The sequence below is a fragment of the Callithrix jacchus genome, chromosome 7 (genome assembly GCF_049354715.1).
Source record: "Callithrix jacchus isolate 240 chromosome 7, calJac240_pri, whole genome shotgun sequence".
Taxonomy (NCBI): Eukaryota; Metazoa; Chordata; class Mammalia; order Primates; family Cebidae; genus Callithrix; species Callithrix jacchus.
This window is the reverse complement of record NC_133508.1, coordinates 28190003-28217114: the sequence shown is the minus strand read 5'-3', so window position 1 is coordinate 28217114 and position 27112 is coordinate 28190003. Positions and strand designations below refer to the sequence as shown.

General features: G+C 36.7%; 1 protein-coding gene across 13 annotated transcripts in view; it reads left to right on the top strand.

Moving 5' to 3' along the window:
* The window catches only part of ODAD2 (outer dynein arm docking complex subunit 2), a 163632-nt gene that overhangs the window by 76193 nt on the left and 60327 nt on the right, over positions 1–27112 (top strand). For 10 of the 13 annotated variants that reach the window (XM_035306996.3, XM_035306998.3, XM_009000094.5 and 7 more), the window contains one exon: positions 15920–16034. In XM_035306996.3, the coding sequence (XP_035162887.1) occupies positions 15920–16034 (115 nt within the window). The other 3 variants (XM_035306999.3, XM_035307000.3, XM_054258550.2) reach the window with 3 other exon arrangements.

Sequence of the window (27112 nt, the reverse complement as noted above, 5' to 3'; positions counted from 1 at the left end):
GATGAAAAAATACAATGTGTCATATAAATAATCATAAATTTATTAAATCATGACTTACAGAGCCAAAATGTTACCTTATATGAGATGAAAGGCTAAGTTGGGCATATTGGAAGGATTTACAATACATAGTAATCAATTTCCCAGGGGGAAACCTTTATTCAATCAACACTTTTCTCTGTCTCCTAGGGAAGTATTATACATCTATCTAACTAGGCTTCTAGAGAGTTCCAGGCACATTCTCATAATAGTCTTCTTGTTTCTCACCTATTCAGCAAATGTATTTTGAGCACCTAGCAAGAACTGTGAACTGATGAAGGGAAGAGACAAGGATTTTAAGTGTTGGTGTTACTCCTTATTGTCTAATTAGGAAGAAAAGACAATTTAAAAACAAGAGAACAAAAAATATATATATAAATATTTTGTTCTATTGTTCTTAAATAAATAATATTGTTCTCTCTCTCTCCTCTCTCTATATATATATGTGTGTGTGTGTGTGTGTTTTATGGGTACTGGGATACCTTTTCTTTCTTTTTTTTCTCTTTCTGTCATTCTCTTTTCTTTCTTTTGTTTCTTTTCTTTTTCTTTCTTTTCTTTCTCTTCTTTCATTCATTCATTTGTTTCGACAGCATCTCTCTCTGTCACCTGGAATGCAGTGGTGTAATCATAGCTTACTGCAGCCTTGAACTGCTGGACCAAGCAATCCTACCACCTCAGCCTCCCAAGTAGCTAAGACTACAGGTGTGTGCCACGACATCCAGCTAATTTCTAAAATTTTTTGTAGAGATGCAGTCTTACTCCATTGTCCAGGCTAATCTTGAACTCCTGTCCTCAAGTGATTCTCCCACCTTGGCTTCTCAAAGCGCTGAGATTACAGATGTGAGTCCACCGTGCCCTGCCAGTGCTTGGGATTCTTTATCAACAAAGTGCAGAGTTTGATGTTTATTCTCTAGATCTTCTTTATATAATCTATGTCTTTCATCTTATTATTTTGTGTGAACTTGATCTTTTTTGTGCTTTAACTGCTGTATTAAAAAATTCTTATTATTAGTGCACTTTTATCTAAGTCTTTTTACATCTTATGCAGTAGGTGCTGTACTATTTGGTGCATAAATGTTTCTAATGGTTATAAATTATGGCTTTAGATATTTCAAGGGCTGTTCTTGGTCATGTTTAATGTGTTTTGGCTTGATATCTACTTTGTCTGATAACAGAATCTTTATCCCTGCTTTCTTATTGTTTCCATTTGCTTGTATATCACAATCTACCCCTTTTTAGTCTTTCTGAATTGCATTGTTTTAGATATGCCCTTGCACGCAGTATATAAATTGGGTCTTGCTTTGTGAGCCAATTAAAAATATAGTTTTTATTTTGGTGAATTAAACCTATTCACATTCATTGATATGAATAATGTTTAGTTTCAATGATGTCATATTTTATAATTATATTTTGCTATAAGATTTGCAGTCTTTGTTCCTTAATTTTTTTATTGCTTGCTCTTTAATTTCCTGTTCTTTAGAAAGGTTTGCATTTTTAATTTTTTTTCCTTTTCCTTTTTTTTTTTTGAAACAGAGTCTCCCTTTGTCACCCAGGCTGGAGTGCAAAGTGTGATCTTGGCTTACTGTAACCTCTCCCTCCTGGATTCAAATGATTCTTCTGCCTCAGTCACCATTCTAGCTGGGATTACAGGCACTTGCCACCATGCCCAGCTAAGTAGAGAAAGGGTTTCACCATGTTGGCCAGAGTGGTCTTGAACTCCTGACCTCAAGTGATCCACTCACCTCAGCCTTCCAAAGTGCTGGGATTATAGGCATGAGCCACCATGCCCAGCCCATTCACTATTTAGTTTCTCGGTTTTTGTTGATTTCTTTTCATTCTCACCTATTGCCTGTATGAAAATCAATGGGATCATTCTATTTTTCTTTTTCTCTCTTTTCCTCCCAATTTTAAAGTGCACTATTTCTGTTTTGTTTTACATAACATCAAACATTATTATTCCACCATTGACCCTGCCTTTGTTTCAAACATAGATCAACAGTTACATATATATTTGTCTATATGATCTATGTACTTATGATTCAATTAGCTTATGTTCTATAGTCTTCTTTTAGTTTGGAGCTCACCCTCTAGGAGAATCTTCAAAAAGCACTCATGGGTGCAGAATTCCCTAAATTCTTACATGTTAAAACTTTCCCAAAATGCTCAATGGACAACCTTGCTAGATATAAAGTTCTTTTATTATTGTTGTTTCTTTTCCTATTTTTTTTGTCAGAGCCTCACTCTGTCACCCAGGCTGGAATGCAGTGGAACTGCAGCTTCAACCTCCTGAGCTTGAGTGATCCTCCCACCTCAGCCTACCAAGTAGCTGAGACTACAGGCTCATGCCACCCAGCCCAGCTACTTTTTGTAGTTTTTATAGAGACAGGGTTTTGCCCCGTTGCCCATGCTGGTCTCAAGCCCCTGAGCTCAAATGATCCAGACTCCTTGGCCTCCCAAAGTACTAGGATTGCAGACATGAGCCACCGTGCCTGGCCTAAAATTCTTGATTCCCACATTCTTTCATTAAATTAAAAAGAAAAATACTGCTCCATTGCCTTGCTTCATAACATGTTTTTGAAAAGTCTAATCTAATTATTTTGCCTTTGTAAATTACTTGATTTCTTTTTTGGTCTGGGGATGTTTTCTTTATCTTTGTAATGTAATAATTTTGCTAGGTTTATCTCAGAATTAATTGCTGTTTGTTAAGCTGAAATACAACTCATACGAATAAGGCAGGATAAGTAATTCATTCCTTCTTTTTTTAAAAAAAATTCATTTATATATTTATATATAGATATATGAGTTGTCAGGAATACCAGCAAACTCCAAGACTGATAAGGACTGTTGTGGGTTTTTTAAATTATTTGAATTCATGGAACTTCATGAGTTACTCAGTCTCTACTATTTTTTTATACAAATTACCCGGTATACATGATTCAAAACATACTAAAAGTCTAATGCTCTAAATTTTCCAATACTCCAAAATAGCCTTAAAATTTAAAGTTTTGCTTTCAGCATAAGTAAGTGCCTGCCTATAAATTTCATGTTCCTTTTTTTTTCTCATTGGAGGTGGGGTCTCACTCTGTTACCTAGGCTAAAGTGCAGTGGCATGATGAGGGGTCACTGCAGCTTAACTCCTGGGCTTAAGCTATCCTCCAAATTTAATGTTCTTTAGATCAAGGATATTAAGGAACAGGTATTTTTATTAATATTTTGCAAATGCCCAGGATTCTAAGAAGCATTACCTAACAATTTACATAAATAATATACTAATTTCCTACAATTTCTCTTATAAAATATTTTCCTTCCACACGTTGTAAAGTAAACATTCGTTGGACTGATTGTTACATGGCCTAGTGTTATGTGATTGTGTAATGAAAGACTCTTTCATATACACAAGGATAGAATTAAAACTTACCATGGAATCTGTAACTCTAAATTTCCTCTCTTCTGTGGTTTAAACATAATTATGTTGCATTTACATACTTTTTTTTCAGTTTTTACATTGGGTTTATTTTTCTTTGTAAAAAGAGGGAAAAAAAGTACAGCCATACTTGTTTGTATACAGAAGAGATTTCATCTCTCTGTGGCTTCTCAGGTATTTATTTTGCCACAGAACCAGTCTTTGTGACCTTTCAGGGTTTATGCAAAACATAAAATAGACTATATGTTTTATTTGTTTATATCAACAAGAACATTTTTCTTTTCTCTCACATTTTCATTTTTGTTTTTCATCTGCATACTTTTACAAGCATATATAAAAATGTCAATGGAGAGTAATTATGTGAATCATTTAATCTTCTGAATCTTGGTTTTCTCATTTTAAAACAGCCTCTTAGGATTTTTTAATTTGAGGATTATGTGGGTTTTGTTTTTCCACATTCTGTATCTCCTCCAGCCAGTTGTGATATGCACTCATATTAAGAGCTGAAAGAATGGGTTTCTCAGTACTATTTACTGTGAGAGCACATATTTGTATATGTGTGTTCACAATAAAGTAAAAAGCCTTCACATTTTTTTATTTGTAAAATATTCATAAAGGAAAGTGCATAATGAAAATTAACACATTATTAAATTATTCGAAGGGAAACACTTATGTAACTGCCATCCAAATCAGGAAGTAGAATACTGTCATTATTATAAACCCCCCGGCCATCGGTCCTCACAGCCCACTCAATGCCACCTCTTTTTACTCTGGGGATAGCTTCTTTTTTGCCTTTTATGGTAATTAGGACCCTGCTCCATTTTCATAATTTTGAGAATGCATCCCTATAAACTATAGCTTCGTTTTGTTTCTACTTGGAATGTATCTGAATGAAAGTATAGAGTGTTTTGTCTGACGTTTTTGTTCTAAATTATGGGTTATTTTTACACTTAATTGTTTAGTTTGGTGAGTTTTCACAATTGTATACAGCCATATAACCAGCAGCCAAAAGTAATTGTAAAACATGTCCATCATCCAGGAAAGTTTACTTATGTTATGTTTCAATCAATTTTCATGCCCACTCTAAGCAACCACTTTTTTATTCCCTCACTAGATTAGTATTGTATATCTTGCATTGGAATTTTCAAGTCATCATAGAATATGTGTTTAACTCTACTAGAAACTTTCAAATAGTACACAAAAGGGATTGTATAATTTTACACTCCTACCAGTGCCAATACTTAGTGTAGTCAGTCTTTTATTTTTTAATTGAGTCATTCTAATAGGATGAAATGGTAGGTCATTGTAGATTTCATTTTCATTTTCCAGTAATTAATGGTATTGAGTGACTTTTCATATTTGTATATATTGTTCTGTGGCCTGTTAAAGTCTTTTGCCCTTTTTAATTGGATTGTTTCTCTTTTGTTGATGTACTTTACCTATTCTGAATACATATGCATTATTAGATATATGTACTGTGGAGTAATTGTTCCCAATAAGTATTAAGACGGCCTTTTGAGCAGAAATCTTTAAACTGAGGAAGGTTAATTTTTCAGTTGTCCTTTAAGGTTCGTGGGTTTCTGTCCTGTCTGTGATCAAACTAGTTTTTCAGTATGGAATGAAAGGGGGTCAAAATTGATTTTTTCATACAGTATCCATTTGTCCCAGTATCATTTTTTGAAAACTATTTTTCATTTCATTATCTTGGTATCTCAGTTGCAATTCAATTGACTATAAATGAATGGGTCTATTTCTGAACTAATTTAAGGAAAATGGAAATCTCAATGATACTGAGACTGCCAATCCGTTAATAAGGTATGTATAACCATTTATTTGGGTCTTACATTTCTCTCAGTAATACCTTATAGTTGCAATGTAGACTATTGCACATTTTACAGTATGCTTTTTCTAGTTATCTACTTATTTATGGTTTTATGATTGATAATTATTTTTTATTTTTTCCAGTTGTTTATTACAAGTAATTGATATGTAATTAATTTTTGAATATACTTTTGTATATTTAAATATACCTTTATGTTTGCTGGCAAACTTGCTAACTTTATTTTTTCTAATAATTTTTTGTAGATACCATAGGGTTTTCTATGTGTAGAATTACATAATGTGCAAATAATGACAGTTTACTTTGCCCCACAATCCTTATGCCTATTATTTCTTTTGTGTGTGTTCTTTATTAAGCAGGCCAAGACCTCTGTTACAATCAAATGAGTGCAAATATACATGTTCTGTACCTAATCTTGGGGAAAAATCATTCAATTTTTCACTGTTAAGTGCGATGTTAGTGGTAGATTTTTGTAGATGCTTTATCAGATTGGAAAAGTTTCCTTCTATTCCTAGTTTGCTGTGAGAGTTGTATTTTAATAAAAAATGGATTTTTTTTTAATTGTATATGATGCTTTGTATATCTATTGAGGTGATCAGATGATTTTTCTTTTATTCTATTAATAAAGTGACTTACTGTGATTTGTTTTGAAAGTATGAGCCAACCTTCCATTCCTTGGATAAATCACTCTGATCATCTTGTATTACCTTTTTCATGAATTCTTGCATTCTTGCATTCATCTTGCTAGTATTTTATATTTTGTGTTTATGTTCATGAGATATATTGGTTTGTAGTTTTCTTTCCTTGTAATATCTTTGTCAAGTGTTAGTATCAGGGTTATGCCGGCCTTATAAGACAAGTTGAGAAACTACTTTTTCTCTTTGTTTTCTGATAGAGTTCGTGAGGGATTATTTTTTCTTAAATATTGATATAATTCACTTAGCAAAATTATCTAGGTTTGGAATTTTCTTTGTGAAAAGGATCCCTGTTTAATTGGTTTTTAAAATTACAAATTCAATTTCTTTAAAGATATGGCACTATGCAGGTTTTCTATTCCCTCGTGGGTCAATTTTGGTAATTCGTGTTTCTCAAATATGTTCATTTTATTTTATTTATTAGCCTAAAATTATTTGTAATATCCTTATATTATTCATTATATTATTCTTTTAATCTTTGTAGATTTTGTAATCATAGAAATTCTCATTTTTCTCTCTCTCCATCAATCTCAATTATGGGAGGACCGTGATCCATTAAAAAATAATCTGTGAACTAAAAATGATTTTTATATTTTCAATTGGTTTCACAAAACAAACAAGTCTATGCAATATAACTAACCCCCCCCAAAAAAACAAAAAACAAGGAAGACTATACAGTAGAGTTTATATGTTACCTACAAAGCCTAAAATATTTACTATCTGGACCTTTACAGATTAAAAAAAAGAAAAGAAAAGTTTGCCAACCTTTCTTTAGTGGTTTACCATTTTTATTCATCTTTCAAACAAACCAACTTTTGACTTTATTTTCTTTATTTTTGTCTATTCTGTATTTCATTAATATCAGCCTTTATTTTTATTATTTTATTTATTGTACTTATTTGTGTTTAACTTTTGCTTCTTTTTCTAGCTTCTTAACATAAAAGCTGTGTTCATTGGTATTATAGGCAAATTCTTTTCTTATATAATTATTTAAAGGTATACACTTTTCTCTAAGCACTGTTTTAGCCTCATCCCACAAATATAAGTCATGTTTTCATTTTTATTTAATTCAAAATAGTTTCTATTTTTTGTGTGATTTACCTTGGACCCAGAGGTTATTTACAAGTGCTGCTTAATTTCCAAAACTGGTTATTTTCCAGATCCCATATTGTTATTGATTTGTAGTTTAAAACCACAAGGTAGGGATCATATTATATGTGATTTCAGTTCTTTCATATTTGGCTTATGACTCAGTCATCTGGTCTGTATTTGTCAATATTCCATTTGCACTGAGAGAAAAAAATGTGTATTTTGCAGTAGTTGCATGCAATGCTTTTAAAATGTTGATTAAGTCAAGTTGGTTAAGTGTGTTTTTCAGTCTTTTCTATCTTTACCAGTTTTTAAATTTTATTTTATCAACTTCTGAGAAAGGGGTGTGAACATTTTCAATCATGGTTGTAGATTTGTTTGTTTCTAGTTTTTTTCTCCCTAGAGCTGTCTCTTGAACAACATAGGAGTTAGAGATGCTAACCCTCCATGAATTTGAAAATCATAACTTTTAGCCTCCCCAAAACTTAGCTTCTAATAGCCTACTGTTGACCAGAAAGAAGCCTTAGCAATAACATAAGCAATTAGCACATATTTTGTGTGTTATATACTGATTTCTTACAATAATGTAAGCTAGAGGAAAATAAATATCATTAAGAAAATCCTAAGGAAGAAAAAAATAGTTCATTAAGTGCAACTGAATCATCATAAAGGTCTTCATCTTGGTTGTCTTCACATTGAGCAGGCTGAGGAAGAGGAGGAAGAAGAGGTGTTGGCTTTGCTGTCTCAGGGGTGGCAGAGATGAAGGAAAATCCACGCATAAATGGTCCTGCACAGTTCAAATCCATGTTATTCAAGGGTCAACTGTATAAATGAATATGTAACACATACATACATATATAAATATATATGTATAAATATATATATGCACATTATTTATATATGTATGTGTTATATATATAAAAACACACACATATATAATGTATGTGCTATATATGTATATATGTATGTGTGTGATATATATAATATACAATATGTAATTATATATCATATAATTACATATTACATATTATATGATATATATATCACATATATAATAATATATAACATAGTATTATATATAATATATATATATATCACACACACACACACACACACACACACACACACACACACACACACATATATATATGAAATGTAAATGCTATGTTTCTCCCTTGCCTACAGAGGAGATAACCACAAATTGGTCATTAAAGGGAACAGGTAAACATTTATTCTGCCTTTATGGAGGAACTCTAACTGAGCTCTAGCTAATGAAAGAAAAGCTCTTCTTCATAGAATAATGCCAACTAACAAATTGAGAAGATGAACAGAATTAGAAAAATCACTATTTTACAACTCCAAATAAAATAATTATTTTAGGAAAAAGATAATTAACGGATGCTAAAACTTAAAGTAGGGAATGACTGTTGAAACAGGACTTTCTCAGGGTAATGTAATATGACCCCACAGATTGTTATACAATGAAAAGAAAAAAATGACATCTTTACAATGGAAAGATCTGGTGGTCAGCAGCATAATCAAATGACTAAACTCAGCATTGCTAAAAGTTGGACAACTAGATATTTTGCACCTCTCGATGTGTTGCAATGCCTTGAATGTAATAGGATCTCACTGATATTTATTGTATGATCTCATTCATTTTTATGGCTGCATAGTACTTCATGGTGTATATGTACATTTTCTTATCCAGTCTACCATTCTTGGGCATTTAGGTTGATTCTATGTCTTTGCTACTGTGAATATTGCTGCAATAAACATATGCAGGCATGTATCTTTATGGCAGAATGATTTATATTCCTTTAGGTATATATCTAACAATGGGATTGCTGGGTCAAATGTTAATTGGTTTAAGTTCTTTGAGAAATATTCAATCTGCTTCCCAAATGGCTGAACTAATTTGCATTTCTACCAGCAGTGTACAAGCTTTCCTTTTTCTCCGCAACCTTGCCAGTATCTGTTATTGTTTGACGTTTTCATAGTAGCCGTTCTGACTGATGTGAGGTGGTATCTCCTAGTGGTTTTGATTTGCACTTCTCCAATGATCACTGATCTTCAGCATTTTCTAATATGCTTGCTGGCCATGTGTATGTCTTCTTTTGAGAAGTATCTGTTCATGTCCTTTGACCACTATTTAATGGGGTTATTGAGTTTTGGCTTGTTAACTTAAGTTCCTTAAAGATCATGGATGTGAGACTTTTGTCAGATGCATAGTTTGCATATATTTTCCCCCATTCTGTGGGTTTATCTGTTTACTCTGTGGATAGTTTCTTTTGCTGTGCAGAAGCTCTCTTTAGTTTAATTAGGTCTCATTTGTCCATTTTAATTTTGCTATCATGTTTTTGTAGCAACATGGATAGAGCTGGAGATCATTACCCTAAGCAAATTAATGCTGGGATAGAAAACCAAATACCACATGTTCTCACTTATAAGTGGGAAGCAAACACTGAGTTCACATTGACACAATGAAGGAAACAATAGACTCCAGGGCCTACTTGAAGGTGGAGGGTGGGAGGAGGGTGAGGATTAAAAAACTACCTATCACATACCGTGCTTATTATCTGGGTAACAAAATAATCTGTACGCCAAACCCCCATGACATGTAATTTACCTATATAACAAACCTGTGCATGCATCCCTGAAATGAAAATAAAAGTTTAGATAAAAGAGAAAAAAATATTTACTGTAGGATGAACAATTTTTCTGAGGAAAAAAAAGTTTCTAGAGTCTTTCTAATCATATTGTTTATACCAACTATAAAAGCATAGATGGACCAGGTGCGGTGGTTCATGCCTGTAGTTCAAGCTGGGAGGCTAAGGCAGGAGAATTGCTTGAACCTGGGAGGTGAAAGTTGTAGTGAGCTGAAATCGCACCACTGCCATCTCAAAAAAAAAAAAAGTATAGACTATCCTCCTGCTTTCCAAAGCCCAAAGAATTTTTGATATACTTTTCCCAAGACTGCCACATTCATATCTTTTCTCCAAATTTGTTGTCTCATAGCCTATTTAGAATAATACATAGAGGTAGAAATGTAAAAACCTCAAGAATTTTTTAAAAGATAAAATTCTCTTCTAATCTGCTTTTCCCAGGGATGATCATTTCAATTCTGACATATGTTAATGTTTCCCATTTTACTAAATTGCCAACTTGGTTTCAAAACTTGTAGATGACAGTCGCATCTTTTAATGTTGTGGTTTAAGAACGTCATGTTCTTTTAAGCTAACCACACTTAGTATGAGCCACTGTCATACAGTAGTATTTATCAGTGTAATTTTCAGCAAATACTGTGAAGTTTTTAGAAAACATGCAAAATTATGGTTTCAAAATAGATATGTTAATATTGCCAGAAAGAAACCCTCCAGCCTTGCCTGTGCCCACAGTATGGGCACAGACTGTTCACATTTGTTCATATATGTGGCCTCAGTGAGCAGACGAGCCAGCCAAACCTCATAGCAGTCCTGGAAAATGTTAATATAACAGAGCCTGAGAAACATAGCAAGCAGCTGCATCTTTTTGGTTTGTTTATTTTTTTTAAATAGTCAAAATATGTACATGTATCCATCTTTCTAGAGCTGTTATTTTGCCAGCCAGGCAGTTTGACTTCTGGGATAAAGTTGAAGATCTCGAAAGCATGTAATTCAGGCCAGGTGTGGTTGCCCGTAATTCCAGTACTTTGGGAAGCCGAGGCGGGTAGATCACAAGATCAAGAGATCGAGACCATCCTGGCCAACATGGTGAAACCCTGTCTTTAACTAAAAATACAAAAATTAGCTGGGCATGGTGGCATGCGCCTGTAGTCCCAGATACTTGGGAGGCTGAGACAGGAGAACCGCTTGAACCCAGGAGGTGGAGGTTGCGGTGAGCCGAGATCATGCCATTGCACTACAGCCTGGTGACAGAGGGAGACTCTGTCTCAAAAATAAAAAAAAGCATGTAATTCAGTTTTGTTTTTATAATTTCAAGAAGTTAATGTAGGGTTGTATTAACATACAAAATGAGAAGAGCTACCATACTGTAGCTGGAAATGAATTCAGAGCAAGATGCTAATCAAATTAAAGAACTATATAAGGGATAGACTTGTTGAAAATGGGCAGTGCTATAAATTAACACCACCTGTAAGCCCATCACTGTATATGTAGAAAGCAATGAAATTGTCAAGAAATTCTAGGAAAATACACCTTCCACTTAGAGACAACTTCAAATGAAAACTTTACTGCTTAGATTTATAATTTGAATATGTATTTTATAAGTATGAGGTTTAAGGAGGAATGTGCTTGTGTTGGGAGAGATTTTTAATTCATTGAAAAAGAATAAGCAAAGGCTGTCTTGTTTCAGATCCAGTTCACCAATATTCACTGGTGTGGTAGCCTGCTGGGAGTGTGGTGGGAAATACAGAATTCCTGCTGTCAAGGAGATTACATGGTAATTGGGGAGATAAGAAGCACACAACACATGACTACAAGGCAAAGTAACATGGTATGAGGGGCAGGAAAAGGGAGAGCAAAATTTAAAAGAAGCTTAAAGGAGGAGGATGCCAGAGGATTTGTGAAAGAGGTTTTGTTGTAGACCTTAAGTGATGGATTATTATAGTAAAATACGGACATGGCTGGGAAACAGCTGTAGTTGGAAAGTGCATAACAGGGGGAGAATCTCTGTGGTCTACGAGTAAACCGGTGTCTTCTCTCTGTGTTCATGAGAAACCCCACGCTCACATTTATTGCACATTTATTACAGATTACAGTGGTCTGTTTATCACCCTCACGAGACTGCAGTTTCCCAGTGGTTAATTAAAATACAGTCAGTCTTCATTATTTGCAGATTCTGAGTTGATAAATTCATACGGTCTCTAAACTTTATTTATTACCCCTAAATCAATACTCACATCACTTGCACTGTTATACCTGGACACGTGTGGAGCAGGGACACATTTTGAGTCGCCTGGTGCACATGTTCTCCGCTGAAGTCCGAAAAGGTGACACTCTGACTTTTCATTCCAGCTCTCACACTGCGAACAGGTCATCCATTTGACAGTCTGTTTAGTGACATGTTTTTCACCGTTTGTGCTCTGGGATGGTGATTTTGCTGTTTTAATATGGCCCCTAAGCATAGTACTGACGTGCTGCCCAGTGTTCCTAAGTGCAGGAAGGTTGTGATGTTACTTTTGGAAAAAATCTGTGTATTCTCTAAATGCCATTCAGGCACAAGTTATGGAACTATTGGCTATAAGTCCAATATTCATGATTCAACAATCTATATTAAATAAGGTTTAAGGTGTCTTTAAAGAGAAATACATGTGAAACCATGTTAAATATTGATTGGTTGATGAAAACATTCTGACCAGAGGCTCATGGAAACTCACTTTATATTTCCCCCTGGGAGAGAGGTTCAGTATTTGTTCATCTAAGGTTTGCAGTGACTTGATAGAACATAACTTCCCCTGATGAGAATTGACCGTATCTGTCGTTTTTTTTTTTTTTTGATTGGCTGATTCAATTAAAAAAAAAAAATCAGACCACTGAGACGTGGTCTGGCTCTGTCATCCAGGCTGGAGTGCAGTGGCACAATCTCTGCCTACTGCAACCTCTGCTTTCTGGGCTCAAGCCATCCTCCTACCTCAGCCTCCCAAGTAGCTGAGATTAGAGGCATGTGCCATCATACCTGGCTAATTTTTCTGTATTTTTTTTTTTTTTTTTTTTTTTTGTAGAGACAGGATCCTTTGTTGCCTGGGCTAATCTCGAACTCCTGAGCTCATGCAATCCACCTACCCTGGCCTCCCAAAGTGCTAGGATTACAGGCGTAAGCCACTGTGTCCGGCCCAAATGTATCTGTTATTTGTATCTGTATGCCTAGTACTTAGTGTTTAGTAGATAGTCAAGGAGTCTTATGAGAAATTCCAGCTCCCTAAAAAATTTAAATACCGAGCTCTTGAATTGCAGATTTAATACCATGAAGGCAACAGGAAGCCACTGGAGAATTTTTTCCCTAGGAGTGATCTTTGGGTTGTGAATTGTTTAACAAGTCTGAATCATTGTGCTACCTAGTGTCATGAATATCCTGGCACCCTGCTCTCAAGGAGTCATTGCAGGAACTCTAAAAGTGTCTTTGGGAAAATTAATTTTGCAGGTATTTGTAAAATGGATTGAAATTGAGAAAAGTTGAAGACAGAAAACGAAGTTATGCACCCCACATAACGATCTTGAGAATAAATGGTAAAGACTGGGATTTGGGTGCTAAAATAGAAAACAGGGAAATGGACAGATATTTGAGTTATTGTGAAGTAAAACTCAGCAATAAATGAGTTCATGCAGGGCACAAGGGAGATGGAAGGGATAAAGTTTAACTCTGAAGTTTACTACTCCCGAGTTTGTTGGTTCCTATGTTGGCAATTTTTTTTTCAGTCATGCTCTCCTCATAGGAAGTTATCACTTTGTACTGTTCTGAGGTTTTTTTTTTTTTTTTTTTTTTGAATGGCGTCTCACTCTGTCACCAAGGCTAGAGTGCAGTGGTGTGGTCTCGGCTTGCTTCAACCTCCACCTCCCAGGTTCAAGCGATTCTCCTGCCTCAGCCTCCTGAGTATCTGGGACTACAGGCGTGTGCCACCATGCCTGACTAATTTTTGTATTTTTAGTAGAGGCAGGATTTTACCACATTGGCCAGACTGGTCTTGAACTTCTGACCTCAAGTGATCTGCCTGCGTTGGCCTCCCAAAGTGTTGGTATTACAGGTGTGAGTCACCGGGCCCTGCCTCTGAGTCTTCTTTTAAGATACCAGTAATGGGATCAAAATCTTCACTCATAACTCAATTGCTGATGAATTGCCTTGGGTTTGGGTGGAAATGGGAAATGATAGATCTAGTTTTACAATGATAGTGAATTTTTATAGTTGATTGTGAAATTTTATCTAGAACTTGTTTTAAAGTTAATTGTGAAATTTTGTCCTAGATTGAATGATAATATTTTTTATTGCAAATTTATGCCATCCAAATGACTTCCACTATTATGATGAGTTATTTCTGGTCAGCAGTACACAGTTAAATATTACTAATGCCAAATTTGCTGCGAAATTGCAAGAAGATAGGGCAGAGTATTTATTATTCACTATTGTTCACTGTGATATTTTATATGAAAAAAACAGAGGCTCAGATATTGGCATTAGTTATATTTTAAGTAGCATATGGAAGGCAATATGCCTTTTTAATTTAAACTTGAAAAGCAAATCCTTTATTGTGAAGTGCCAGTATGTTTCTTTAGAGTTTCCATAAATTGAGAAATAAAACTTTGTTTTCTCTCAGCATGGTATGAAAGTTTAAGGTTTGAAGACCTATTTACTTAAGATTTGCTTTAAAATACTTTTTATGGGTATTTTTTTCTTATTAGAAGTCCTTTTTTAGTCTGTTTTTATCCCGCTATAGGCTATCTGCATCACAATTTTTCTTTCAATGCCCTTTCAACATCACCAATTTTATAAGGTTATGCAAAACTGATATCCTACTTGAAAACTTTGGAATAATACATTTTCCCCACTGGTAAACTCATCTAAGATAATCAAGACATGTAGATATTTTTATGTCAATTTTCAAGGAAGAATTTGAACGGCATTTTAAGCTTGTATTTATTCTATCTGTGGCTCAATACTACATGTGTTTAATTCAACTTGAGATTAAAAAAATCAAAGGAATTTTGATGGCCTTTATCTTTTTTCATCTGCTTTGAGTTTAATACACCTTTCTGAACAAAGCCATGTTTGTAAAGGTTATTAAATTTTGTTCGGCCTTCTTCTCCACTGTGAGTACCCAGTGGACCTTACTGCGAGGTTATGCTCCTGGACTGATTGATATATAAACAGAAGACAGATGGTGTAGAGATGGCTCTGATGATAATTCATTTTTCAGCTAGTCATGAAGATATTTTGATTACAGTGTGTTTAAGTAATTATAACACAGTCTGCAATGTTAGTCTTGCTGGGAAGGCTGCACATGGAAAACAAGTTACGTGTTATTCATGCCCAACAAAGGATGCACTGTGGTGTAATGATTTTAATTCCTAATGCTAGATTAGGACTGAAAGCGTTTAAAGTATGTCATTCAGTAAGGTAAGTCAATTAAACATAGACCAAATAAAAAAGGGAACTGCACAGTTTTGAGGCATAAATATTTGTTTTGGAAAGTATTTAGATGTTACTATATGAAAGAAACCAGTATTTTTACATTTAGGTAACAGTCTGCATACAGCTAATTAAAAATTACGTGGCTTGATTTTCAGTTTATGTGAATCGCAATCATTATGCAGCTTGTTTTCTGTGTCATGGATTTAAAACTGAAATCAGAGGGCTGACAATTCAACAGGTTTTTTTTGAGACGGAGTTTCACTCTTGTAACCCAGGCTGGAGTGCCATGGTGCGATCTCGGATCACCACAACCTCCGCCTCCTGGGTTCAGGCAATTCTCCTGCCTCAGCCTCCTGAGTAGCTGGGATTACAGGCATGCACCACCGTGTCCAGCTAATCTTTTTTGTATTTTTAGTAGAGACGGGGTTTTACCATGTTGACCAGGATGGTCTCGATCTCTTGACCTCGTGATCCACCCGCCTCAGCCTCCCAAAGTGCTAGGATTACAGACGTGAGCCACTGTGCCTGGCAACAGCATGTTACCTCCCTACTGCTGATGAAGCTTTGCAAAAAAAAAAAAAAAAAAAAAAAATCTAAGCGAAATGTCGAAGGAGAAAGAATAATTAGAATTGTGTAAATAAGGGGATCATTAAAATGTTTGTCTTCACACACTAATGACAGTTTGTATCATGATTTTGGGCTCCACAATAGGATAATTGATCGCTTAGATGGAGTTCGTTTGTTGTGGTCCCTGCTGAAAAATCCTCACCCAGACGTGAAGGCCAGTGCAGCGTGGGCGCTTTGTCCATGCATCGAAAATGCCAAGGTAAGAACAGACGGCGAGTCAATCTCTTCTAGAGCCTCTAATACTATACTGAAAAATGCCACCACAGGTTACTAATTGCTTTTGGTTTATTGAAAGTCAGATTTATCTGGTGGGAGAGAGTGTGGTGCAGTGTTTATGCCAAAATAATTTTGGAGCAATGCCTTTTTTTCTGGTTAGTTTTAAACTGCCAAGCAAAACTAGTCCAAGATGGCAGTGCTTACCAAGTTCTGGCTGATTAGTACAATTGAAGCAAACACCTCAGGTAAATCAAAGTGAGAACAAGTTGACTGTTCTTGTCTCTTGGGGGATAAGAAAACTGTCTGCATTTGCCTGCTATGTAGAGAGAGTGCAGCCATGGGGGAAACGTGACTGTTCTATTGCCAAGCTGCGGTGCGCTCCGCCCAGTTCAAAATTGCAGGTGGCTTTGTTTACACTGTGAGGGAAAAACCGCTTACTCAAGCCTCAGTAATGGTGGATGCCCCTCCCCGCACCAAGCTTGAGCATCCCTGGTCAACTTCAGACTGCTGGGCTGGTAGTGAGAATTTCAAGCCAGTGGATCGTAGCTTGCTGGGCTCATTGGGGGTGGGATCCGCTGAGCTAGACCACTTGGCTCCCTGGCTTCAGCCTGCTTTCTAGGGGAGTAAACCGTCTGTCTCACTGGTATTCCAGGCACCACTGGGGTATGAAAAAACAAAAACAAAAACAAATCTCCTGCAGCTAGTTCAGTGTCTGCCCAAACGCTACTGAGTTTTGTGCTTGAAACCCAGGACCCTGATGGTGTAGGCATCCAAGGAAATCTTCCGGTCTTCCAGTTGTGAAGACTGTGGGAAAAGCATAGTATCTGGGCCGGAATGCACTGCAGGGTTCTTCAAGGCTTCCCTTGGCTAGGGGAGAGGGTTCCCCAACCCCATGCACTTCCTGGGTGAGGCAACACCCTCTGTGGGCTGCACCCACTGTCTAACCAGTCCTAATGAGATGAGCCGGGTACCTCAGTTGGAAATGCAGAAATCATCTGCCTTTTGCGTTGATCTAGCTGGTAGCTGCATACTGGAGTTGTTCCTACTCAGCCATCTTGCCCAGGTCCTGTTGTATATTTTTATATAAAGGACAGTTCTATAACAAATTTAACTTGACTCTAAATATCATCCTAAATATAGTATTTTATTAAAAGTGAGTTTTAATATGTGTTTGGAATAGAGGAGACCTATTATAAACTCGTTAATAATTTGTTACCACAGCAAAAAAATATAAAGGATCTCAAATGTCAATCTACAGGAATCACACTGTGTTATACAATGCAGCAGTGAAAAAAATCAATGTATTTTGGCAATGTATTCATCAATATCAATATCACAAATATGTTGAACAAAATAAAAGCTTGCAGAAATATATGATTTTTATGAAAGTTCAAATATATTTTTTAAAGTATAAAATTTAAGTAATATTGTTTAGAAAGAAAGAAAGAAGCCAACTGGGGAAAGATTGATACAAATCCTTGAAGGATAATCTTCATCAGTTACTTCAACTAATCAGCCCACTCCTTCATTCATAAATTTAAACAATCAAAGATCACTGAATATTTAAGGAATACTAACCATCTTAAAGACACACACCCACATGAACTAGCAGAACTGACTTAAACAGAGATAATGTAAGGAATGAAATATCACATAACATTTTTAAAATTAATCCTCTCAGAAACACCTAAGCATTTACATAAACTGTTATTAAAAATTCATAGGCGGCCAGGCGCGGTGGCCCAAGCCTGTAATCCCAGCACTTTGGGAGGCCGAGGCGGGTGGATCACAAGGTCAGGAGATCGAGACCATCCTGGTCAACATGGTGAAACCCCGTCTCTACTAAAAAATATACAAAAAATTAGCTGGGCATGGTGGCGCGTGCCTGTAATCCCAGCTACTCGGGAGGCTGAGGCAGGAGAATTGCCTGAACCCAGGAGGTGGAGGTTGCCGTGAGCCAAGATCGCTCCATTGCACTCCAGCCTGGGTAACAAGAGCGAAACTCCGTCTCAAAAAAAAAAAAAAAAAAAAATTCATAGGCTTAAAAATTATTTTTTCGAAATTGAGACTATATTTGGCAAATCAACAAATTTGGTAGAAAGGATGAATACTAAGATGAATATTGCTAAATAGTTGTAACTAATATAATAATAACTATAGACCTTTCCCTTTCCTAGAAAAGGATGTTATAGATACTGATTACCTCTCAATGGTCATTGAAAATCTATATTTAAATGTAGAATTTAATATTATCACTGGTGAGTTGCCATTTTGATAGATACTGTTTCTACTTAGTGCTGCTATTGTATATGAAGTATGTCTTGCCTTGCTGTGGACTTCGACTCCAAATCTCTCTAATTATTATTGGGCTTAAAAGATTTTTCAGTATTTTCAAATTTATTCTCACATGAACTTTCTTTCCTGAATATCTGGCTGGTCTCCTATCCAAGCACCCTAAAACATGACCCAGCCCATCTCTCTCTTTGTCCTTGGCCCCAAGGTCTAAACTAGATGCAAGGCTCCCAAAAGAGTTTCTTCCTGTTCCATTTCTCTCGAACGTCACCTACCCTCTGAATACTCCTTGACTCCAGCCTTCTTTTTACTTGTCTTGAGGGAAAGACAAGCTCCTGAAGAAGATCTCTGCTTGATCACATCTCTCATTAAGAACTTCCCTCTCTCCTGTGCATTTATCATTGAGGCAACGTGAACTTTTGAGAAATCTTCAACAAGGAAGTGACGTGAGCCACATGACTAATTAGAAAATTAACCATCTAACCTGTAATCCCAGCACTTTGGGAGGCCGAGGGTGGGTGAATCATAAGGTCAAGAGATCGAGACCATCCTGATCAACATGGTGAAACCCCGTCTCTACCAAAAATACAAAAATTAGCTGGGCGTGGTGGTGCGTGCCTGTAATCCCAGCTGCTCAGGAGGCTAAGGCAGGAGAATTGCCTGAACCCAGGAGGCGGAAGTTGCAGTAAGCCGAGATCGCGCCATTGCACTCCAGCCTGGGTAACAAGAGCTAAACTCCGTCTCAAAAAAAAAAAAAGAAAAAAAAAAGTTAGCCATATAACAGTGGGTGGCAAATTCGGCTATTACAGTAGTTCAGATGAAAATGATTAAAATTTGACCTAATACCATGGCAGTGTAGACGGAGAGAAGAGAGAATATAAGAAACAATTGAAAAGTAGAATCAGGAATTGGTGAGTGATTGGATGTTTGAATTTTGGGTTTCTTTTTTCTTTAACATTGACAGCTAGGAACATGATAGAATTTTTACCAAACATGGGAATAACATGGTCTGGAGAAAAGATGGTGGAGTTGCCCTCATCCAGGTAGAGATGTTCAGTCATTTGAATACATGAATCTGGATGTCAGGAGAGAATTCTGGATGGAGATATAAGTTTAGGGCTTGTCAGTCTGCAGGAGGTAGTGGAGGTCTGAGAGTAAATGGAAGGGAGAGGGAGCGGAGTGAGAGGAGACCCCCAATGACAGAGTGAAGTAAAGGAGGAAGGAGAGCAGGTGGGGAGGGAAAACCAAGGGAACTTGATTACAAAAAAGCCAAGAAAGGAGAGAAATCAAGGGAGAGGGAGAATATTCAACAGTATTATTTACCCCTAAAAGGAAAATTTCCATTGAAAAGTGAAGAGTACATTAAATACAGAAATTAGTTGTTCATGGTGATAGCCATTTCCACTGAGGGATGAGAGTTTAAGCTGGATGGCACTGGAGTGAGAAATGAATTGAGGGGTGGAAGTAGAGAAAGGTTTACTTAGAAGCTCAGCTATTAAGAGAAGGAGGCTATCATGAAATCCAGAAGGTAGCTTAAGTTTAGGAAATGATAAATATGGAAGAGGTATGTGTATGTGATTGTGTGTGTAGGTATGTATATCTCTATATCTCTATACCTAGATCTATCTAGAGAGAGTGTGCACACACAAGCACAGATGGAGAAAAAAAGTCAGTCATGGCTCTCACTGTTCCTTAATCCCTTAAGCACATTGCTCTTAGTACTGTAAAAGATTTCTAGAGTGCTAAATAAAAGGATGGTTCTAGAATGCATAATTCCTGAGGGTGAGTCCAGAAAGAACAAAACCAGAAGAACAAGAATAGAAAGGAATACTGAAAGAGGCACCTCTTTATTTCATCCAGTCAAAAAAACACACAGCCTGCTTGTCTATCTATCTATCTTTCAATCAATCATCCATCTATTACCTATCAATCTATGTCTTTGAATTTGAATATTACCTACCCACTGATATCTTTGAATTTGAATCCAGAAGTGAGAAACTTGTCAAAGGTATCCTGATTAATACCTGGATATAAATTTTTAAAAGTCAAAGTTGGATTTTTTCTAGCAGATTACTAATTTGACTGATTATTTTAACAATGAGCACTGGCTTTTCTGAGTAGGTATTAAGAAAGACATTTCCATATATTGAATTAACTAAATATGCAGGGTCAAAACATTGTTGATATGTTTAATATCAGAAAGTAAATCTTTGAGGCTAAATTTATGATGAACATTTTTAGATGCCAATTCAAAATAGGCAAAGAAGATACACAGCTTTTCAAAAAGTGCATTGGGATATGTGAGCAAAATGTTAAAGACACTTGTCTAGTAAATGCTTGAAATGAGAGCGAGGGAAATTTAAATCATCCTTCCTTAAGAAAGTGGCCTGATTTGCAAGGCTCTTTATTGTTAAAAAAAATCCTGTTTTTCAGGGTCAGAAGCTGATATTATATTCGTCTCCCACCTTGCATCCTTTCACAACAAATCTCATTCTTTCAAGGCAGAGGGTACTTCAGGAGTAGAATATGATGGAGATCATGTGCTCAGAAAGGCAAGAGGAAAGAAAGCACATTTATGATGTTTAAGAATAGTATCTCATTATTTACACAGATCCCAGTCAAACCATGGTCAGGGCAACTCTTTCTAATAGCACTTTGCATGATGATGAAAAGGTATTATTTAGATATGGCAACGACTACCCACATATGGCTACTCAGTGCTTGAAATGTGACTAGTAGGGCCAAAGAACTGAATTTTTATATTCAGTTTTAATTAAAGTTTAGGCCAGGTGTGGTGGCTCACACCTGTACTCCCAGCACTTTGGGAGACCGAGGCAAGTAGATAGCTTGAAGCCAGGAGTTCAAGACCAGCCTGGCCAACATGGCAAAACCCTATCTCTGCAAAATACAAAAATTATCCAGGAATGGTGGTGCACACCTGTAATCCCAGCTACTTGGGAGGCTGAGGCACGAGAATCATTTGAACCCAGGAGGCTGCAGTTGTAGCGAGCCAAGATTGCCCCACTCACTGGAGACAGAGAGAGACTCAGTCTCAAATAAAAAATAAAAATTAAAAAAAGTTTAAATAGTTACATGTGCTTAGTGGCTAGTGCCCAGGTCTGAGAAATGCAAGTAATAGAGAGTTGTTTTTGTAAGGCATCTGCTACGAAAAATTGTAAGCCTCAAGAATTAAATGAGTTTGTGTATGCTTACATGTTCATTATGTAAGTTTTAGAAACTAAAGAAAACCAAAGAAAAATCACTATAATTTCAGCACTTTGGGATAACTGCTATTAAGAGCCAAAAGTTGTTTTTCTCCTCCTCCTCCTCCTCCTTCTTCCTACCAATGACTAGTGAGTCTCTAATTCTCTCTATATTGTCTTTCCATGTCCCTGTCTAGTTTTCTTTGGCTATATGGTATTATATTGTATGGATATATCATAATTTATTTATGCAATTAAGTTTCCAGTGTTAAGGAACAATGAGGTTGACTGAAACAAAAATTTCATTCAAAGCTGGGCAAAGTGGCTCATAACTGTGATCCCAGCACTAGGGAGGCCAAGCAGGGAAGATCGCCTTAGCTCAGGATTTTGAGGTCAGCTGGGGGATCATATGAAGACCCCTTCTCTACCACAATTTTTTTTTTTTTTTTGAGATGGAGTTTTGCTCTTGTTACCCAGGCTGGAGTGCAATGGCACAATCTTGGCTCACCGCAACCTCCAACTCCTTGTTGTTCAGGCAATTCTCCCGCCTCAGCCTCCCGAGTAGCTGGGATTACAGGCACTCGCCACCAGGGCCAGCTAATTTTTTGTATTTTTAGTAGAGACGGGATTTCACCACGTTGACCAGGATGGTCTCGATCTCTTGACCTCGTGATCCACCTGCCTCGGCCTCCCAAAGTGCTGGGATTACAGGCTTGAGCCACCGCGTCCGGCCGGTTTTTTTTAAAAAATGTGCATGCCTGTAGTTCCAGCTACTCTGGAAACTGAGGTGGGAGGATTGCTTGAGCCTGGGAGGTTGAGGCTGCAATGAGCCGTGATTGCACCACCACACTCTAGCCTGGGCAACAGAGCAAGACCCTGTCTCAAAATAAATTTATTTAAGCCTTTCTAAAATGTTCTTTCACATAGGGAGAGAAAATAGTTACCTCTAACCCTTTGGTAGAAATTTTAGCATAGCTCCCCAAGGATTTATTTTATCAGTAACATTATATCATAGGTTAATTAGTGGTGATTTTCTTGGTGGTACATGAAATAATAGTTTATTTTACAACCAACTGCCTTTTGGATTAGTGAAAAATAATATGGCCAAAGATACATGTAAATGTATGTCCTTGGAGGTTACGTGTACTTGGAATTTTTTAATGGCCTTGTCTTTATATTCCCATCCAAAACGTTTCCCACTTGGTTATATTAAATTTAGCATTTTCAATGAATATTTTGTATGTTCTATTATTTTTAGATACATTAAAATTGTTTTCTAATAAGTCTGTTTGTTTGTTTATACATGTATTTCTTAGAGACAGGGTCTCACTCTGTGGCCCAGACTGGAGCACAGTGGCATATTTGCTCACTGCAGTGTCAGTTTCCTAGGCTCAAGCAGTCCTACTGCCCCAGCCTCCAGCGTGGTTAGGACTGCAGGCCTGAGCTACCATGCCTGCCTAATTTTTTCAGATCAATATAGGGTCTTGCTCTGTTGCCCCAGATGGTCTCAAACTCCTGGCTCTGGGTGATACTCCCACCTTGGCCTCCAAAAGCATTGGGATTACAGGCCTGGGCCACCATACCTAGCCTTCTAATAAGGTTATAAATTCTGAGGGAGAGTAGGGATGGGAAATGTTTTTTGAATATCTTGGAGCATCCAACTTGCAATAAAACAGTGGAACTAGAAGACGAGATCATACCTAATAATATAGTCCTTTCTTTCTCCCCGTCACTGCCCCTTTCCTATTTAGGTAAGTTAATGACTCAGCTATCTAGGAAGGAATTGCCTTTTATTTTGTACGGAAGCATTTCTACATTGTTTTTGCATACAATGCTTTTGCAAGTAACTTTAAACTTGTTAACTTATGAGTCATAGGATTTGGCATCATTTTGAAATAAATAACATCTTTGTTTGGATTAATGGCACTGACGGTAATGCTGCAGGAACCAGCCATTGTTAATTTTAGCTGAGAGCCACATGAAAGGGAAGAAAGCACCAGCTATGCCTTTAGATAAATTACTGCTACTTCAGAGCCCCTGCCACGTCTATCAGGCATCATGAAACCTGAGTACGCCATGTATATATGTGTCCATGTGGTGTGGACACGGTGAAATGTCAACTCTTCAAAAACAGATGTTATCCATTTTTTATATTGTTATCATACACATTAGGACACATTTTCAGATGTATCTCTTAAAAAAAAAGGATTGTGAAAATTGCTTCTAATGAATGTGGTACATCTTTTCTTTTTTCTTTTTTTGAGACAGAGTCTGGCTCTGTTGCCCAGGCTGGAGTGTAGTAACTAGATCTTGGCTTACTGAAATTTCCACCTCCCAGGTTCAAGTGATTCTCCTGCCTCAGCCTCCCAAGTAGCTGTGATTACTGGCATGTGCCACCACACCTGGCTAATTCTTGTATATTTAGTGAAGATGGGGTTTTGCCATGTTGGTCAGGCTGGTCTCGAACTCCTGACCCGAAGTGATCTGCCCGTCTCGGCCTCCCAAAGTGCTGGGATTCCAGGCGTGAGTTGCCACACTCAGCCCTAGTATGTCTTTTCTTTCTGGGAAACATTTAAAGCTACCTACCAGTGATGGAGCTAGGTAACCAAGTAGCAGAATCGAAGACTTCAGTAATGAATTATGTGATAATTGAGAGAAATAAATATTCACAAGTTGGCATTGCCTTTGCACTGAAATTATTTTTTTATTAAATGCATAAAACAAATGAACTGTAGGATTTTTATAAGAAGAAATATTGACCTTTTTGGTAGTAGACTAGTGTTTCAGTTTAAAAAGTTTAAAACTTGACTTCATTTTGGAGAAAGTAAGTATGTAATGGTCATTGATAGCTTATTGTTGATAAATAAAATGTCCTAGTTGAAACAGATATGTTTTTCCAGCTTAAAAATTATCTGTCCATTCATTATCTGATTGGAAAATCGGAGTGTGAAATGTGAGTCCGTTTTATGATCTTTATAAAACTCAAAAGAATTTAAGACAGAAAATAAGCATCTTCCCTTAGAAAGCCACACAATCTTTTTTAGTCTATCAAGAACCCAAGAACAAAAGGTCAAAGTAAAGTGAACTAATCATAAAAAATGATCTGCATATTTTTAAGAAGTTTTATTTGAACATTTACCAGTTGTTTTCTGTATTAAGGTCTAAGAAAAGTTCTTTTTCCCTATTAAGATTGTTAAAAAGGACAGAGATCCTAAGATTCAACCTCTGTAGTGATGTTATGTAGTAAATTTCAAGAGCTGTAAGTGTAGTTGCAGACGAATAACTTCTTTGTGAAAAATGTGAGAGATTTGTAAATGGAAGTGAAAAGCTGTTTCTTTCAAGCCAAATGATCAAACACATTTTTGGAGAAAAAGAGTGGTTGAACAGGTGTTCAGTATTATGAAGTCGTGATGTAAAGAATGCATCCGAATCTGGTAAAAATTCACGTATTAAATTCTTTGTTCTTAAGAAGCAAAACTCTCCGCTGCAGAAAGTAAACTCAAATTTGTGCTTTGTGAAGATACTGAAAAATATAAAAATTTATATAAAGATGTAATTGTCTCATATCACACAATTGTTTTCATGCCTTTTGCTAACATTTGTAAGAATCATTTTTTTCTTAAACTATCACTGCATTTGTAATATTATTTGTTTTGTGAATATCACAAGATAGTGACTAATTTCCTTAATTCTGTCTCCTTTCTTTAATAACTTTTTAAAACTTTTTATTAAGAAAAAAAGACATTCAGCTATATTTGCATTTTCATAAGAAGTGATTAGTGTAATTCATATTAATGTATGATCAACATTTCCTTATGAATTAGATAGGAAACAGGTATTCTTATTTTAGAATAAATATTCTGAATGTACAATAAGTCAGTTGTTGTATTAGGAAGAAAACTCAATATGTCTTCCAAATCAGTAATGTATCACCATGGTCTCATTTGGCCTTGTAACCTTCCTAAACTTAATTTTGTTACTTGTTTAGATGATTTCTGGTTTTAATCTTGAAGGAAAAAGAAAAAAAGAAACTCTAGTAGTTTTAAAACCAATGACCAAACTGAGTTCTGCTCCAAACTGAGAAGCCAATCAGAAATTTGAGAATGATTCCCCAAAAGAGAAGAAAAGATAATTTCTGTGAGGTTGGAATACATGCTTGGACAATTTAGCCAGGAATGTTGAGGACTGAGTATGGATGAGGCCAACTTCCTGACCACAGGTGTGACAGAACACAGCTGATCAAACAGAACAGGAATTTGACATCACCCCCTGTTTAACTTCAGCTGCCCAACAGGCCATGCCCATTCAGGAAGCCAACGAGAACTTTGAGGAGAAGGCTTGTGGAGGGGTTTAGTTTCACAACAGGAATTCTGCTGTAAACACAAGCTCTGATTTAGCCATGTTTTGGGCCGTCAAATGTACTGCTGTCCCACATGGTGCCAAAGAATCAACTTTTTTTTCCCTAAATCCAAAACATCTTTAAAATGTAATCCGTGTTTGTGTTCTGCCTGCCTATTTGAAGTCAGCTGTCATTTTCAGTCACCATATAGTTCTATGTATGCACCCCATCTGGCCCCCAGTTCCTAAAATTCTAAAAGATTAGAGTAACAAACTATAATACAAGGTTTTTTTGTATACTAGATTTTCAAGTGGGGACATGAGGGGTCCAAACAAAAGTCAGGAGCTTAAAAAGCCTGTCAACTGGGCGCGGTGGCTCACGCCTCCTGTAATCCCAGCACTTTGGGAGGCCGAGGCGGGTGGATCACGAGGTCAAGAGATCGAGACCATCCTGGTCAACATGGTGAAACCCCGTCTCTACTAAAAATACAAAAAATTAGCTGGGCACGATGGCGCGTGCCTGTAATCCCAGCTACTCAGGAGGCTGAGGCAGGAGAATTGCCTGAACCCAGGAGGCAGAGGTTGCAGTGAGCCGAGATCGCGCCATTGCACTCCAGCCTGGGAAACAAGAATGAAACTCCGTCTCAAAAAAAAAAAAAAAAGCCTGTCTTCAGAGCACAGCTGGAAGAATCACTGGCCACAGCTAAAATCTATCACTTTCCTCACTCCTCACCATCTCCCCACTACTGCCCTCCCATTCCCTACTCCAAAGAGCTACAATGGAGGCTGCTAGTCTACCAAGGGATTAAGCTGACAGAAGGGTAACACAGTGTACAAAATGGTAACTTACAATGAAAAGCATCACCTATTCTAAACAGGAATGTACAAAATTATGTACCAGCCACTAGCTACTCATGAAACCACTTAACCACTTCATTTTGAAAACACAGTTGGTCATTAGTTACTTATTAAATTAATAACTTCATCGTTTAGAGTAATTATATCATTATATTCACCTCAACCAAGAATGCCCAGAATCAAACAGTGCTCTCTGGCATGATCAGAAACTGTGCCGTCTCAAAATTCATTGTCTCAGACACTGACTGGGACCCCAGATGGCCTCTTCTTCCAGTTCGCTCGCACTGTGACCCCATCTGGCTCCCTGCCCATTGTTCTCACTCTTTTTTCTATCCACCAGCCTTTTGCTATCTTCAGTTCCCTTATTGCA